Source organism: Ricinus communis, chromosome 10 (assembly GCF_019578655.1).
Source record: "Ricinus communis isolate WT05 ecotype wild-type chromosome 10, ASM1957865v1, whole genome shotgun sequence".
NCBI lineage: Eukaryota > Viridiplantae > Streptophyta > Magnoliopsida > Malpighiales > Euphorbiaceae > Ricinus > Ricinus communis.
Genome location: NC_063265.1, coordinates 17,903,067 through 17,917,252, shown reverse-complemented (window position 1 = coordinate 17,917,252; position 14,186 = coordinate 17,903,067). Strand labels below are relative to the sequence as shown.

At 28.6% G+C, this 14,186-nt stretch overlaps 2 protein-coding genes across 2 annotated transcripts; both read right to left on the bottom strand.

The window, feature by feature from the left end:
• Positions 1–75: 75 nt before the first annotated feature.
• On the bottom strand, positions 76–2,826 carry LOC8280837 (histone-lysine N-methyltransferase ATXR4). The gene is made up of 7 exons (XM_002534527.4): positions 2,341–2,826; positions 2,209–2,264; positions 1,940–2,066; positions 1,441–1,510; positions 1,171–1,350; positions 690–761; positions 76–311 (listed from the first exon to the last, which is right to left on the bottom strand). Exons 1-7 carry the CDS (start codon positions 2,674–2,676, stop codon positions 193–195), a joined length of 960 nt encoding a protein of 319 aa, XP_002534573.1. The 5' UTR covers positions 2,677–2,826; the 3' UTR covers positions 76–192.
• Positions 2,827–3,033: 207 nt separating this feature from the next.
• LOC8260206 lies at positions 3,034–6,809 on the bottom strand. The gene is made up of 3 exons (XM_048370185.1): positions 6,487–6,809; positions 5,107–5,451; positions 3,034–3,899 (listed from the first exon to the last, which is right to left on the bottom strand). Exons 1-3 carry the CDS (start codon positions 6,694–6,696, stop codon positions 3,375–3,377), a joined length of 1,080 nt encoding a protein of 359 aa, XP_048226142.1. The 5' UTR covers positions 6,697–6,809; the 3' UTR covers positions 3,034–3,374.
• Between the last annotated feature and the right edge of the window lie 7,377 nt (positions 6,810–14,186).

Below are 14,186 nucleotides of genomic sequence, written 5' to 3'. Positions count from 1 at the left end.
TCATTCTCCACTAATTTTTCAGATCATTCGCAAGGACCATAAATTTTGGTAGATTACAGCTGAGAGTGCATAGTATGCTTGCAAACTACAGCTTTGTTACTGGTTTAAAATGCCGAGTCTTTGTCATCAGAACTTCAACTCGAAGTACAACTTCTCTTTTTTACCAGAATACAAGAAACTGAAACAATACAATTAATCTCCTGACAAACATCGAAGGCAATTGCACTTAAAACCAAACCCTTGAAGCAAAATGGTTTGCCGAGCACCATGGTCCATACTAGCATCTATATAGCATATCCGAAGTTCTTCATCTGCATATCCAACATTTTCTTGTCATTAGTGGATATTTCTTTTGGGTGAATTTCACTTCGACTAGGGTTCAAACTCAAAACCTCAATCTTAGAAACAATTCTAGTACTGCTGAACTAAAGCTCCTTTGAGTGATTAAGATATTAATCACCATATGACATGAAACAATTTTGCCAAAAGTCCACAAGAATAGAGTAATAATCATGGCCTACTTATGGTTAATGTTATTTGTCTCTCATTTTCAGCATGGCCACTTAGTTTTATTATCGCATAAACTGTAAAATGTGAGCTGATTTGTACAATGGTGCCACTTTTCAGCTCAGTTGTAAACAGAAATCTAACGTGACATAAATTTTATAAATGCACTTCATAGGACAAACCTGGATCTATATCACGAAGGGCCTTCAATCTTGCATCTGCATTCTCTATCCATATTATGTGAGCATTGGGATCTGCAATGCATAATTAGCCAAGTCAGTCCATTTGACCCAACATGACTTAGGGCAGAGGTGTTAACAGTGTTTGCGGACCTGTAACTGTAATTTGAGTAAGGAATACAGAACACTATTACTTTTCTCAGGCTCTGCATAGTTTAATTTCCATATCTTTCCAATTACTGGTCTCACTGAGACTTTCACTATTTAAAACCAGGATCTCAATTTTTACTGATTAAACTATCACATACACAAAAAACAGTCTCAAAAATGATACATGTTGACAATAGTTTGTTATATATATCCACCTTAATGTCCACTTATCCCACAGATTTATAAGAAGTGACTTGTTCTGTTGTAAAAATAAACCTGAACAAAGTAAGCCATAAGGAACAGCAGCTCTAAGTAGAAGAAGGGAGAAGCTAACCACAGTCATGATTAAAAAAGGAGGGAAGCATATAAACAGAATTTCCAACTGCAGCTTCAGCCTCTATACAGGCAGCAGCTGATGACAGAAGATCTTCATACAATCCTACTGCCAACTCAATGCGGAATGCATTGATACGAATCCGTGCCAACTGGTTAATGTACCATTGCCTGGTTAAGACTTCTAAAGTCAAAGCAAACTTTTCTCTCAAAACTGCCAAGTTAACAGCTACTTAAATTAGAAATAATGTAACTGTAATGAGTAGGATACATGCCAACCGGTCATCTGCAATATTTGCCTTAGTGAAGCAACTCCTTAGCAAATCATAGCCCTCTTCCATCTGTAGAATGCCATTATTACAAGCATCTACTCATAACTTCACAGAAGAGAATATACCAAAAGAAAATCAAGCTGTGATGGTTAATTTTAATGCACATTCTGTTCTGTAATCAACATTCATATCCAAAATCCTACTCTCAAAACATATACTAAAACTCTCAGGTGTGCAGTTGAAGATCTTAGTTTCTATACGGAAAGAACAGCTTGAAGCTTCCCAAATAATAATTCAAAACTGTGATATGTACACGTCTCCATATAATTTTGTTGAAGCAATAATTTTTTCCACAATAATATGTACGGAAACGAGTTGAAGAGAACTAATATGCAGTGTAGTATAGATAATAGTATCAAGTATTTCTGCCGTATGAAAGCTACCAATAACATTTTCAAAATATTTTAACATCAACAAAAAGATTCATATAATTCTAACCTCTAAAATCATCTCAGGAGATAAATTAGCAGGTTGAAGTATGTCAAGACATTCAACAGTTGCCGCTCCTGATATAACCATACAAGCCAATCTTTTTACCATAAGTGGATACTTTAGACCTTGTGTCCTGTTAGAACAATAGAACCAAAAGTGTGATGCTATTGCTGCTACTATTACGGCACTACTACTACTACTATACGAAAAATTATTTACCCACTTCAACAGCATGCAAGCAAGTGAAGTAAAATAGATTCTAAAAACTTTCATACCGGCAATAGTCATCAAAACCTGACCAATCTGCTTTTGTCTCTACATCATAAAAAACCTAAAAAGCACAAGACTAAATTAGCAGAAGCAAAACATCAAACACTTCGTGGACGCATTTAATTTATTTTAGCTACCTTGGCATTCTGCTTGCATTCTTGACTGCAAAACGCAACACTTCGGTTCTCTGTTGAAGCTAGCTTTTTGAGACAAAAATAGCATACAGTGTTGGTACTCGATCGAGAAGGATAAGACACTATCGGTTTAGCATTGTGAATGAGTTCTCCACCGCTGATTCTCCGAGTGGAGAACACGCCTCGACCTGCTGACTCAGTGACTCCGACACGGATCGGAGGCGGACTCCGTAGAGTTTGTTTTTCGTTTTCTGCCGTGGAGGAGAACGCGAGAATCTGATGTTTGTTTTGGTTTTTGAAGCGCGAAAACCAACGGCTATAACGGACAAACTGCGACATTTTTCAGTTCGATCTTTTCAGTTTCAGGTTTTGGCTACAAAATTAATGACCTTGCTGCTAAATTTCATTTTGCAAAAACTGCATGTCGTTTAAAATAACCCAACGCTTTAAATTTTTTTGTGGAAGATTCTTTTCTAAATTTTTAATAATAACATACAATTTAGATGTTTCTTTTAAAGCAGTTTTTGTAATTTTAAAGGAGATTTAATAAAAACAGTGTGAAAAACATGCACCTCTTCAACAATTATGATATTCTGTATGAAACATTCTATCTGAATAGTAATTAGGATTAGGAAAGGAAAGGAAAAGATATTATTTTCTCTCATCATCAACTCTAATATTATCAATGAGTAGAAATTAGTCAAGCCAAAAACATTGCTTACAAAAGTATAATAATTTGTTACATAAGTGTTCTTAAAGGAAAAAGAAAAGAGAACAAAAGGAACCCAAAAAGTATATGTTACACTTACTTATAAACTTGTCTATATTATGTACACACATATTAATGAAAATGAACATTTCAACTAAATATAACCTTGTCTGTTGAAGTTAACAATATATATATATATATATATATATATATATATATATATATATATATATATATATGTATATATAGCAAACTTACTCAGGTAGTTTGAGTTTAGTATTTTCCTGACCACCTAAAAACCGTGACCATTTATCATCATTTATCATCATCAGTGCAATGTTGACCTCCAATCAAGGTCCTCCTGTGAATTATCTTTCTGTACTTCTCTGGGAGGAATGAAGCAATCCATGGACAATCCTGCTACATTGAATGCGAAATCATCGATGGCCCAGGTCTCCTCCATCCGGGTAATCGAAAGCCCTGCCTTCAGGTTGTCTCCAAATCTTGTGATCATTACACTAGATTGGCCACTGTGTGCAATCATCACGCCCTCTACCGTCCGGTAGTCCTCGATTCTGGTGGCGATGGTGGTTTCCCAGTATGTCGGATAAGTTCCTGGAGTTTGAATTCTGGTTAAATACGAGTCCTCTAGGTACACTAGCAGGCCACTTCTCTGACTAAAGTAGCCGAATATTACATGCTTGATCATTTCTGCTGTGGTATCACTTCTATCGGCTAAGTCTGCTTGATCAGCAGACAATTTCAGTATAAAACAATCCGTTCCTGACATGCACTTCTCTCCCATGTATTGTGCTTGAGAAAATACACCTGATATTGTCATAGGATCTAGTCCCTACATGAAATTAATTCAATCTTGAGAACTATGAAAACTATTAATTTAAGGATTAAAACCGAGACCTCACACTTGTGTATGATTTTAGCTATATCCCAATTAGTATTTCAAGCTGTATCTTCAAATGGTAATAAATGAATTATACAAGAAACAGTGCAGTGTAAGGTAACTAGTAGGTAACAATGGCTTTGACCTTTCAACTATATGTGCACTAAATTTCACTTTTGTTTTCAATTACTTTGTTGAAAGAAACCAAGTTATGGAGCATTTTACTCCACATGTGCTTTAAGCTGAAGGAAAATGTGTGAAAGGGACATTTATGTGCGTGTACGATCATATTTTCTTTTTTTCTTCTTGCATTTTTTATTCTTTTTTGGTCGGAGAAAAATAAAAATAATATATATGTATGAATATTTTATATTTTAGTACTGAAAGATTGAATTTTATTATTTAAAACTAATAAATATATATCAATCGTATATCAGTTTAGTTTACGAGTAGAGATATAAACTAAAACTGATACGCATTATTTAAGACAAATTATTCCATCGTTAATGAAGATATAAGAGATGTTTTGCTGTTATATGCTACATTCTTTTCAAATTTCTGCTTTTTGAACCATATTTATCATAAGTATATATATATATTCTCGTAATAGGAAAAATGGCTTCTTGGGTTCCATTTTTTATTTAAACGGAACAAGATCCGGCATCCTGGGAGTAGTTGGCTCTAGTTTCAGGTAAAATTAGGTACGAAATTAACAGAAACCCATTAGTGCCTGCCTGCATCTTAGAGTTGCATATGAGACATATTCACTCTTAACCTCCACATGGGAGAAAAAAAAAGAAACTGTAAAACCTAAAAAAGATTAAAATATTATGCATGTTTAATCTATTTAACTATATAATTTAAGTATCAACCAAATATTAATTGCTCACAATTATTACAACAAGACAGTAATGTGGGCAATAAATAAACACCATTATTTGTCATTATTAATTAGTTAATCTTGATTATAGTTGCCTAATTATGGTCAACCTATGCTGCACCTATATCGCTAGGCCAAGATCCAACTTTTTGTTTCAAATTGATAAAAATGATCAATTATTTTCAATCCTATGATGTCATGCATTAGCCTTCCTATAACTTTTTAAAAAAAAAAGAAAAATTGTATATAGTTATAATTTTCTTAATTAATGTCACTTGCCTGAAGAGCTCGGCGGAGAGGCCGGACGCCGCCTTTAGCCGCGTGTGCCCCGAGCCACGGTGTATGACGCCAAGCCACATTGCCATCACTACCAGCTACGACCTTCTGGCCATTCACAACTAGCTCAATTAGCCATTTATTAGGGACCATTTGCCACATAACAAAGCACCCCTTTTGCGCCTCCCCGGTGGATCCGGCCGCCAACCCGGGTGAGCCACCTAGCTCATCCACCATAGCCATTGACACTTTTCCAGTGGTAAAAATATTTTTCACCCCCCCTTCCAGTTTCCGGCAACCGGTGGCAGCAGTGAAGTGCTGTATGATGTATTGAGCTGAAGATGATACCTGTTAAATATAAGTTATTATCTTTGGTAGAGAAATTAATTAATTAATTAATTAAAAAGACCAAGTTAGTCAATGGCTTTTTGTTTTTGTTCATTTTACCTTTGTTTTTTTTCTCCTTGTGATAATAATGCTAAAATGCAACTAAAGAGTTGGCTTCTCTTAATGAATTAGACTTCATTAATTACTTACCCACTAATAATTTTAAATAATTAGATATTTAAGGGCATAATTTTTTTCTTCATGTAAATATATTTTTATTTATGTAAAAAAAAAAAACACTGTAACATTATTGTGAAAATGAACTTACTAAATAATTAATATCCTTTGTTTGCCGTTAATGGTATATAATAATTGAATCATATCACAACTTTAACTAAAAGAATATAAAGTGCACCTTACATCTAACTAACCTTTAAAGAGACCTTAATTTGGATTAGATTACATCCCAAATGGACCAACATTTTTAATTGATTAACAGGATTGAGACCCACATTAGACTGTTGATTGTGAACTAAAAAGTTAATCCAAAAAAGAAAAGGCACACTAGTTACAGCCTAAAAGGATCATTAATTTTATTTTATTTTTTTTACCTTGCAGAAAATGTAATTGGGGGATAAATATAAATATTGAATACATGGTCCCACATGATGTTAGTATCTCAGAGTCCTTTTTTTTGGATTCTTTTGTTGTGGGAGAACGATGGCCATGACCTAGTGCTAGTGGGTGCTTTGATGCACATTTGTGGACAAGCACATGAATGAAAGAATAAAAGAAAGAAAGAAAGAAAGAAAAAGCAAAATGCAATCTTAACACATTTATAGTTTATCTTGCTTCTGTATATGCTAACATCAGAATTGTCATTGATTGATTTTGCCATGGAAAGAAAAAGGGTGTTTACATTTAGCTTAGATTTCAGAAGTAAAACACCAAACTGATCCTGAATACTAGTGCATTTTCTTTGGGGTAAAAAAGGAAAACATAAATGCCTTGCATTCAAGAAAGTACATACATATATATATGTATATAAAGACATACCTCATTGATGGGTAGTTTGGGATGGACAGAAACAGGGAAAAGTGGGCATCCAAGAACACTTAAAAGGATCTTGAGGTCAGATTTTTTGTTGAAGACAAGAGAAAAATGAGTCTTGAGCCAGTTCTTCCATGACTGACCTTTCTTTGAAGAGCTTGTGCTTTCTTCATCTTCTCTTATGGGTTCTTCTGACAATGGTGCAAGCCGATTCATTTGCTTTCTTTTCGGAAGAGAAAAGAGAGATAAAAGAGAAAGAGAAGGTGGTTATTATTATTATGGTGGAAGCAAGCATAGCAGAGATGGAAAAAAATGAGAGTGTAAGTTTACTTAAAGAGGCTCTATATTATCTCTCTTCTCTCTTTAGTTGCCAACTTTTGCACACTCTCTTTTCTGGGTGCGTGGGTTTCAGTTTTCTCCCTTTCCTTTCCTTTCCTTTCCTTTTCTTTATATTTTTCATTATAGTGTCAGGTAGACCTCACCAAGGGCCTAAACCGGCCAGAAAGCGAACCTGAACTGCCGATTTAAGGTTTATTGAGAGGTTGAGCTTTGCACTCGCCTGCACATTAAAGGTTTCATTCATGATGAAAGATCAAACAGCTTAGAGTCGATTTACCGTTCAAATTTATTACGGTTCGAATTATGATTTGATTCCGGTTTGAATGCGGTTTAACTTGTAAGAACATAAAAATTTAAAATAAAAAATTAACAAAAACTATATTTTTAAAAAAGAATTCATCGTAATCTTTAATTCATTTATTTATTTTACTTTTATAATATTTATTGTAATAACTATATCTTTCATGAGAGTTAAAATTAAGAATCATGATTATTTTTTTAAATGCAAACTACATTTAAATTTAACTAAATATTTAAATAATAGTAAGGAATAAATTTATGTATGTTTTATATTTTATATAATTCATAAATTGATTAAATTTAAACATAAAATTAAGAGTTTAACCCATTAATTTAAAAATTTTTATTTATTTATTTTAAGTATTGCGTCCATTTGGACATTTTAATTTAGTTAAAATTCAACCGGTTCTTATCTCTTAAAATATTAAATTCGTTCGTAAATTATGTCATTCCCTAAAACCGATTTCAATTCAGTTTTAGTCTAATTCAATGTGGGTGGAGGAAATAATTATTTCCTTACATCTCGGATCATAAAAATGATATACTCCTCATATTTATAGACGGTCTGATTTGAACTTCCTTTTTTTCTTTCCTCTTTTTAGTATTGGATTATAATAATTTTATTTTTTCCTTTGCTGTTATGAAAGTACAGTATGGAAAAGAAAAGGTTTTCTTTTGTTTGTTAACATATGAGAAAGAGAAAAAAAAATGATTTCTTTTTTGTCTAAAATGCTATCAAACTAACAAATGAATAGCACATGCACAGTTTTATAATTATAATAATTATTTTAGATTTTTTAGGGAAGAATTAAAGTAAGTCAATTTAACAATTAGAGCACATTTAAGGTAAACAATGACGGTTAATAATTAGCCACTTCAAAGAGAAAGCAGGACATGACACTCAAAAATCGTATAAACTTACTATTTCACTCAGTTAAGAAAAAAATTACTGTTTAGCAATCAATTTTGATTTTTGTGGAATAAAATATTGTTTTTTAATTCTTTTTAAAAATACACAGTGTTGTTGTTTTTTAGTTGTTTTATCAAAAAAAAATTGAAAAAAGTTAAAAATCAACCAAAACTTTATTTTTAAAATAAATAATAAAAAACTGTAATTTTATATTTTTACACAATAAAAATAAAAAGATTTTGCACAGTATTTTTATTAAAAAATAAAAAAAATAAATGTTTTTATTATATTTTTTGTAAAGTCTTTCGTTTTAGAACATGTTCAAGGAATCATAGTTAATTGGAGAGGAGCCCAAGTCCGCCATTGTATTAGTAATCTTGGAACCAGGTTGGAAGAGCCAATCAAAGCACCAACTTAGACACTTTTTTGAGGCAATAGTCAAGAAACTATTCCCCTTTGCAATGGCGGAGCCAGGAGAACCACAGGGGCGATGGCCCCTCAACTTGAATATTTATTTTAAAAAATGGTCATTTATTTTATTTTTTTATAAGATTATATTTAATTTAAATACATAGAGGTGGACTTATTTTTAAATAAGTTTGACTATTTTTAGGTTGGTCAAATGGGGCTAACTTTAACTTTATATTCATTTATTTATAAACTTAAATAACTTCTAAAAGAAGTTTATTCCATTTAAAATTTAAAATGAGAAAAGTTTACACTTTCTAAAATCTAAATAGAAACTAAAATAAAATTAAATAGCTTATATTATTATAAAAATATCAATGTTGATAAATAAATTAAAATATATTATTTTCTAAACATCTTTCCATAATTATATTTTTCATATTTTTATTGTAAAATATGATATTTAACATTTTATATATTTTTTTAAATTAATAAAATTAATATATATATATATATATATATATAAATTTCACTGAATGAAAGTCGCCCAACCACCAAACTTTCATCTACATGGTTAATAATTATGTTTTTTTAATTCTAGTTAAAAATTATAAATTATAATATCTTGTACAGCTTAGTAAGATTTTGATTTGAACAATTTTGGTCCCCTAGCAACTTAAATTTTTTAACTAAAATGTTTTTGTTTTCTGATTTGGTATAAAGTTAAATATAATTCAATGAGGAATGATTCTAATCTCATACAAAGGACTTTATTTGTGTTTATTGATCTAAGACCTCTAGAATAGATTTAGATATATTTATGATGGACACCTTTAAATATATAGGTAGTCCATATTTAATAAGTCACAATTGATTTAAGTCTAATTGCAATTGAAGGGGGCATTAAACAATAAAAACTTCACATTGGGGTAAAGTATAAAAGTACTGTGCAATATATAAGTAGCATAGATTGGTTTTTTAACAGTCAATTAGTCTTGTACAATGTTTCAACTATGCATATAAATTACTTTTTTAGAGTGCGTATAGATATCTCTAAAATCTTATCTGCTTGTTCTTTTATTTTCCTTTTTTTGTTGTTCTTATCAAATTTTTATTTTTTGGCCCACCGCCGGTCGTTTTTCAATCTAGGGTGATTTTTTTTTTTTGGTTATTAATTAGATTTAATAAATAAATATTAGTATTTTTAAAGAATTTTATGGTCTCCCATTCTAAAGGTTTTAAATTTTCTTTTTATAGGAGTTCTATAGTCATTCATTATAGAGATGTTGGGTTTTCCATCTATAAGAGTAGTAAAGAGAGAAAAAAAAAATCAAATTCGATATTCAAACAATTGGACTCGTCAAAATACTTCTATAAAATCGATATATGGCTTAGCGCCACCGAGTACACTATTCTTCCTATAGAATTGCAATTTACTATTTTGTCAACACGATTGATAATTATTGTGAGTATATTTCTTTACTTGCATTTCTTGATGTTTGATGTTTATTTTTATATTTTTAATCAAGATATATTTATTAATTCTCTTTTATAAAATATTTATATTTCTTCTATAAAAAAGAAAATGTATATAAATTGCTTTTGTTATTTTGGCTAGTACTCTTAAGACCTATAAAATTTCGATCACATAAAATAGAAATAAGAATACAAATAATATATCTTTTTTTATCACTTTTTCCTCAAATGAAAAAGTACTTTAATAATAATATATAAACATGATAGAACTAGCAACTTATACTCTATTCACAGCGACTCACTTAAATCTACTCAATCAAACTAAATAATATTTGAATTGACTAGATAATAAATACAAAAAAATCTATATCCTACTAAATTTTATTTTTTTATATAATGTCTTCTTTTCTTAAGAATTAAGATAGCGCGTCTGAATATAAAATATATTATTTTGGTTAAACGTATTTATAAATTAATATTTACTTGCTTGATATTTTAATCTATATAAGTATTTTAAGAATATTTTGATACCTATAATGGATTATCCATAGTTATTCAAGATATTATATATAAATATAGATATAGATTTAAATTTTGTTATCTAAATAGATATGAATACATATATTTGAATAGACATATATCTGTTTTTAGATATAAATGAAAGCATATGATACTATCCTGCCCATGCTTTATCAATCATATGTAAAATTGGTCCAATTCTCAATATCTATAGAATTTATGTCACATTAAACAAATATCAAAAAAAGAGGTAACGTCCCTTGAATTGAAATCTTCTCATATCTAAATTAAGTCATGTTTTATACTTTTCTTCATTAAATTTCAATTAAATTGTCAAAACTTTATAAAAGGAATCACTCTCATATATATATTAATTTTTGAGATCTAAATTTTTTTGAACACTAGTGCTTAATTTTTGACATATTAAATTTTTATTTTGACATGTGTATTATTTTTAACACATAAAATTCAAGCTTATGTATAATTTTATAATTTTCTCTATTAATTCATTGATTAATAAGTTAGACTCTTAATTAAATACTAACTCTAATTCTAAAAATTAATATATTTATTATATTTTAATATTATATTAACTAATAAATTATTTTTTAATTAGATAATAATTTTAATTTTAAAAAATAATATTTTAATATTATATTTAATAATAAAACAATAATAATGATCGTACAACCTAGAATTACCTCGTTAAATACTTTGAAGAAGACTTGAATTCACAATATTGCTCCAATTAATGAATACTCTCGCTGCATCCTTTAAAAAATTACACTCTATTTATCAAATAAAATCAATTTTTATATTTTTATTTGAATCGTGTCTCTTAACCAGTTTTTCAGAAATTATATATATATATATTTCATGTTAATTTTCTCTTTTTCAAATTAAAAAAATTTCAATTATCTAAACATTAGTTTTTTATTTTTTATTATATTATTGTGTTGGAATATGTATTATAAATTTTACACTAAGTACAGAAAGGAAATTTAATTTTATTTAGCATTTTTTTATAAACAAGTCTATTAAATGCATCCTTAATCCAAATGAATTACAAAAAAATAAATATTAGTATGGAATAAAAAGAGTACTGCTCCCTTCATTCTATACCCATCATTTTTCAGTATTTCACTCAATTAATAAAATATCTAATAGAATTAATTACAAAAAAAAAGCTAGTTAAATTAGACTAATTTATCATTTTATAAATATTATAAAATTATTACACATATTCCAACACAATGATAAAATAAAATAAAGTTCTATTAGATATATATAAAAATGACAAGTAATTGAAATATTTTTTAATTTAAAAAGACAATTAATATGACAACAAAAGACTTTATTATTTTTATAATAAATAAATATAAAAAAGAATAAGTATTGGAGGTAAGAAAATATAAATGTAAATAAACAGGAGTAGATGAATTTAATTGAGCAAAAGGGAATGGCGCGTGGGGATGGGGGGTTTGGTTGAGAAAAGGAGCTTTAAAGGGAGGCAAGGCAGGCACTGTGTCCACATCTCTTCCTATTCGCAATTATAACTTTTCTGGTACGTCTGGTGTAATTTGTAGACATCTTTTTTTTGTATAGACTTTTGGTCCAGCTTCTAAGTTCCAACCCACAACTGCAAGCAGTACACACATTGATTATCCATTGTGCATTATGCTCCCTTTTCTCCCAGCCTTATTATCTATGCAGAGAATTCCCCTTCTGCTTACAAATTATGAGATTCTCTTCTCATTCAAAATCACTTTTTTTTTTCTTTTCTTTATATTATTTTTATGCATTTATACTATAATAATTAATTAAATATTGTTATTACTGTCAATATAAAAAGAATTTAACTTTTATTTTATATTAAAATTTGAATTAATTGGTTGAGATATGAGTTAAATAATTGAGAGAGTGTAGAAGCTAACTAATATAATTGGAATTAGGTTCAACCAAGGCTAAAATGATTAAAACTAGCCACATGATTGGTTGGATTTTTTTACCTTATAGAGGGTTTGTGTTTTTTATTCCTTATCGACGTAGGTACTCCCCTTAAAATGCAACCGGAATTTGATTTTATCATCTATTAGTTATCACTTGAAATTGAAATCATTTCTTAAAATTCTCCCTCTAAAATTTGAAATATAACTCAAATTTGATTTTAACACCCAGTTATCGCTTGAAATTGAAATCATCACTTGAAATTAAAATTCTCAGTCTAAAATTTGAAATGCAACTCGTCACTTGAAATTAGAATCCACTCTCTAAAATTTGAAATTAAATTAAAAGACAACGGTACCCATGATATGAAAAACCAAATCTACTGAAAAATAAGCAAGCTATAACTGCTCTTGTACCATATTAGAAATTAAATTTAAATTGTGATTAAAATATATATTAAATAAATTATAAACTGTAGAGCTCAATTAATATATTTGAGTTTAATTTCAATCAATACCAAAATAACTAGAACTAGTCATTTAATTTGTTAAATTCTCACCCTTATAAATTTTTTATCTTTTTATTTTTCAATAATATAAAATCTGTAACATTCCATAAGATAAATCATTTCTATTCATATTTCCATTTCCTATTTTGAGCTGAACGACTCTTAGGTGTAAGGTGAGAAATCTTTCTTTAAATTAATCAATTTAACAACATTTTGATAAAAACAAATTACATATTAAAATGTTTAAAGTAAATGAGTAATATTTACTTGAAAATAATTACGAGATTGGACTTCAACATGAGCATGACACAAATTGAATATGATGTCTTTTATTTAATGACAGCAACGTTTTTTTATTTTCTTAGGAATTTCCTAAGCTTTCAGTGTAGGGTCAAATTACATCTGTCATATAAGAGGGTTTGAAATTGTCTTATATTAAAATTAATTGGCTTCCATTGAGACTCATTTTTTATTTTACCATTTACATATTATTTTATATTTTCATATTTTCTAATTTAAAATGTTATTTCCAATAATTGTTTCTAATATTATATTTAGTTGAAATACATGAAATAAATTTATTTCATTTAAGAAAAAAATATAAAAAAGAAATAAAATTATAAAATTGAAGAGATATTTTAATATAGTGAAATGTATTGATTTGCTAATATAAAATTTATTTAAAAATTGTATATTATTTTATTAGAATTTAATTAGCTATAACGAATTCCATAATTTTGAGCTCTAATACCATATAAAAATTTCATAGATCCGAGATTATTATACCAAATTTACAATTATATGCTAAAAGCTCAATTTTCACTTATATCTCATATATTTTTCATATGGGATTTTATATTCTTCAATTCTTATATACTATAAAAATTGAATATTTTTCTTTTATAATATATGTTATTGAGTTTTAAATTTTGATATTCTTTATTAAAAAAAATATTTTTTTGGAACGTGTTAAATTTTAAATAAAATGAGAACAGAATATACAGTACGTTAATAAAAATTTAACTTAAAAAAGTTAACACTTATTGAGTTTGGGTCTCATCATTATTAAAATGATAAAAGTTAGTCCTTTGGTAATTGGATCTCATCGAGTCATTTAATACGTAACCTTAATAGAATATTCGAAATATTAAAATATATATATTTCTTTTATTTTTTGACATATAATTAATGATAAAAGATAAGTTATTAATTAATAACGAATTACCTTTTGTGGAACAAAAGGAGCCACGGGGAGAGAAAGTTAGTTGTGCTTAGTGCATTAGTATATTTAGGTATTAT

Excerpts from the sequence above, each read along its gene's own strand:
- LOC8260206 (XM_048370185.1), bottom strand. The coding sequence starts at position 6,696 with ATGAATCGGCTTGCACCATTGTCAGAAGAACCCATAAGAGAAGATGAA. Across the intron at positions 5,452-6,486 it reads CCAAACTACCCATCAATGAG|GTATCATCTTCAGCTCAATA; the intron begins GTATGTCTTTAT and ends TATATTTAACAG. Across the intron at positions 3,900-5,106 it reads CTCTCCGCCGAGCTCTTCAG|GGACTAGATCCTATGACAAT; the intron begins GCAAGTGACATT and ends AATTTCATGTAG.
- LOC8280837 (XM_002534527.4), bottom strand. The coding sequence starts at position 2,676 with ATGTCGCAGTTTGTCCGTTATAGCCGTTGGTTTTCGCGCTTCAAAAAC. Across the intron at positions 1,511-1,939 it reads CTCCTGAGATGATTTTAGAG|ATGGAAGAGGGCTATGATTT; the intron begins GTTAGAATTATA and ends GGCATTCTACAG. Across the intron at positions 1,351-1,440 it reads TGCAGATGACCGGTTGGCAT|TCTTAACCAGGCAATGGTAC; the intron begins GTATCCTACTCA and ends TGACTTTAGAAG.